Genomic DNA, 1,905 nt, shown 5'->3' on the forward strand with positions numbered 1-1,905 from the left:
TTTGAGCGGTTTGTATAAAATATTTTGCCGCCTTTCGAGCGATTTTATTTTAATTCAGATTTTGCCGCCTTCTGAGCGGTTTTCTATGCTTTTTCAATACTTAGCAATTTTTGCGCACTTTTTATGCTTTTTATTGCTTTCGTACGAGCACTGGGGGGTATGCCCCTTTATTCGGCAATCTCCTAGTCCAAATTTTAAATGGTTTGATTAACTTGGTAGATTTATGCCTTAAAGGGTATGAATACTTAACAAGTTAATCAAATCATATACCATGATTGCCCTTAGACTAGGTGAGCACCGAATCAATATCAAGTATTCGGCCGTTCTATTGGCTTTGTAGGAGCCGTCCGTTGAAGCTATCGCTCGGACGTGCCCAGAAAAATTCAAGTAATGTCTCAACCTGAAAATTTCTAAGTTTTGGCTGGGCTAGAACGCCTTGGTATGCCCTTACTCCCTTTTTGGGCATAAGATGCCTTAGAGAAATTTAGGCAACCTTTGTGCTTGACCGTTCGTCTTGGTTGAAGTCAGACGGTTATTTTTCATTGGGATGCCCTCGCTTAGACAATTATGCGGCCGCTAGGTTATACCTTTGGCGGTCGAGCTTTTATATTGCCAGCACCCTAAAGATTATTTTTATTCGACATTTTTGTTTAGCCTTTCAAGGCCGAGCTGCTATGTTGCAAGCACCATCGATTTCATTTTCACTCGGCATTTCTGCTAAGAAGTGGAAAAGTATAAATAATCAGAATAAGGTAACAATGCTTGACTTTTTCATTAATGTTGTCAAAATTACATTGTTGGGGCCATATGGCCTTAATTACATTGCTCGGTCATCAAGACCTAGCTGTATATACAACTTTTGGCTAAGTAAAAGAAAACTCAAACATAGTATTTCTTCAGATTATCCATGTTCCAGGTTAAGAGAATTGGACGGCCATATAAGGTTTCGAGACGGTAAGTGCCGTCTCAGACTTCCTCTCTAATTCGGTACGACCCTTCCCAGTTTCGGGTTAGCTTTCCATCCTCATTTGCTTGGCCGACCGCTTCCATTTTCCTTAGGACCAAATTACCCATCTTCAACGGCCGTTTAGACACTCGGCGATTGTAAGCTCTCGTCATTCTTAGGCGGTAGATTTCATGTCTAAGTGCCGCGTTGCCCCTTGCCTCTGGGAGAAAATCTAAGGCGGTCTTCATTGCCTCCCAATTGGCATTTTCATCATACAACATCACTCGAAGAGTGGGCTCGTACATCTCAATTGGGAACACTACTTCTGCATCATAAACTAAGATGAATGGGGTTTCTCCAGTTGAACTCTTTGTTGTGGTACGTATGGACCATAAGACATTAACCAACTCATCCGCCCATATGCCGCCTGCTTTCTCAAGCTTCCGCTTGATGCCGCTGGATATCAACTTGTTATAGGCCTCAACTTGGCCGTTGGCTTGGAGACGGCCGATCGAAGCTAAACAATGAGTGATGCCCTGGTCACCTAGCCATTCCTTGAGTTGGTGAGTTTCAAACTGAGGTCTGTTGTCAAATACCATGGACTGAGGTACTCCATAACGAGTAATGATATTCTTCTAAGTGAAAGCTGATACGTCCATCCATTTAATCCCTCGGACGGCCTCGGCCTCAACCCATTTCGTGAAGTAGTCGACAGCTACAAGCACATACCGCCTTTGGCCAGATGCTGGAGTATACGGCCTTAAGATATCCATGCCCCATTTTGCAAAAGGGAGGGGACTGCTTATAGCCGATAAGCTGTTGGCCGGTCGATGGATCAAGGTTGCAAACCTCTGGCACTTGTCACATTTTTTCACCATTTTCATGGCGTCCGTATTCATGCTCGACTAGTATTACCCCAGGTGGGTAGCCTTTTCAGCTAAGGCACGTCCGCCTATATG

The 1,905-nt window shown here is 43.8% G+C and overlaps 1 protein-coding gene across 1 annotated transcript; it reads right to left on the reverse strand.

The window, feature by feature from the left end:
* Positions 1 to 966: 966 nt before the first annotated feature.
* On the reverse strand, positions 967 to 1,545 carry LOC145588896 (uncharacterized). The gene has a single exon (XM_081645487.1). It carries the CDS (start codon positions 1,543 to 1,545, stop codon positions 967 to 969), a length of 579 nt encoding a protein of 192 aa, XP_081501613.1.
* Positions 1,546 to 1,905: the final 360 nt, after the last annotated feature.

This window comes from Chenopodium album, chromosome 17, assembly GCF_948465745.1.
Source record: "Chenopodium album chromosome 17, dcCheAlbu1.1, whole genome shotgun sequence".
In the NCBI taxonomy this organism is placed as follows: domain Eukaryota; kingdom Viridiplantae; phylum Streptophyta; class Magnoliopsida; order Caryophyllales; family Amaranthaceae; genus Chenopodium; species Chenopodium album.

Coding starts and splice junctions, on each gene's coding strand:
- LOC145588896 (XM_081645487.1), bottom strand. CDS start 1,545: ATGGTATTTGACAACAGACCTCAGTTTGAAACTCACCAACTCAAGGAA.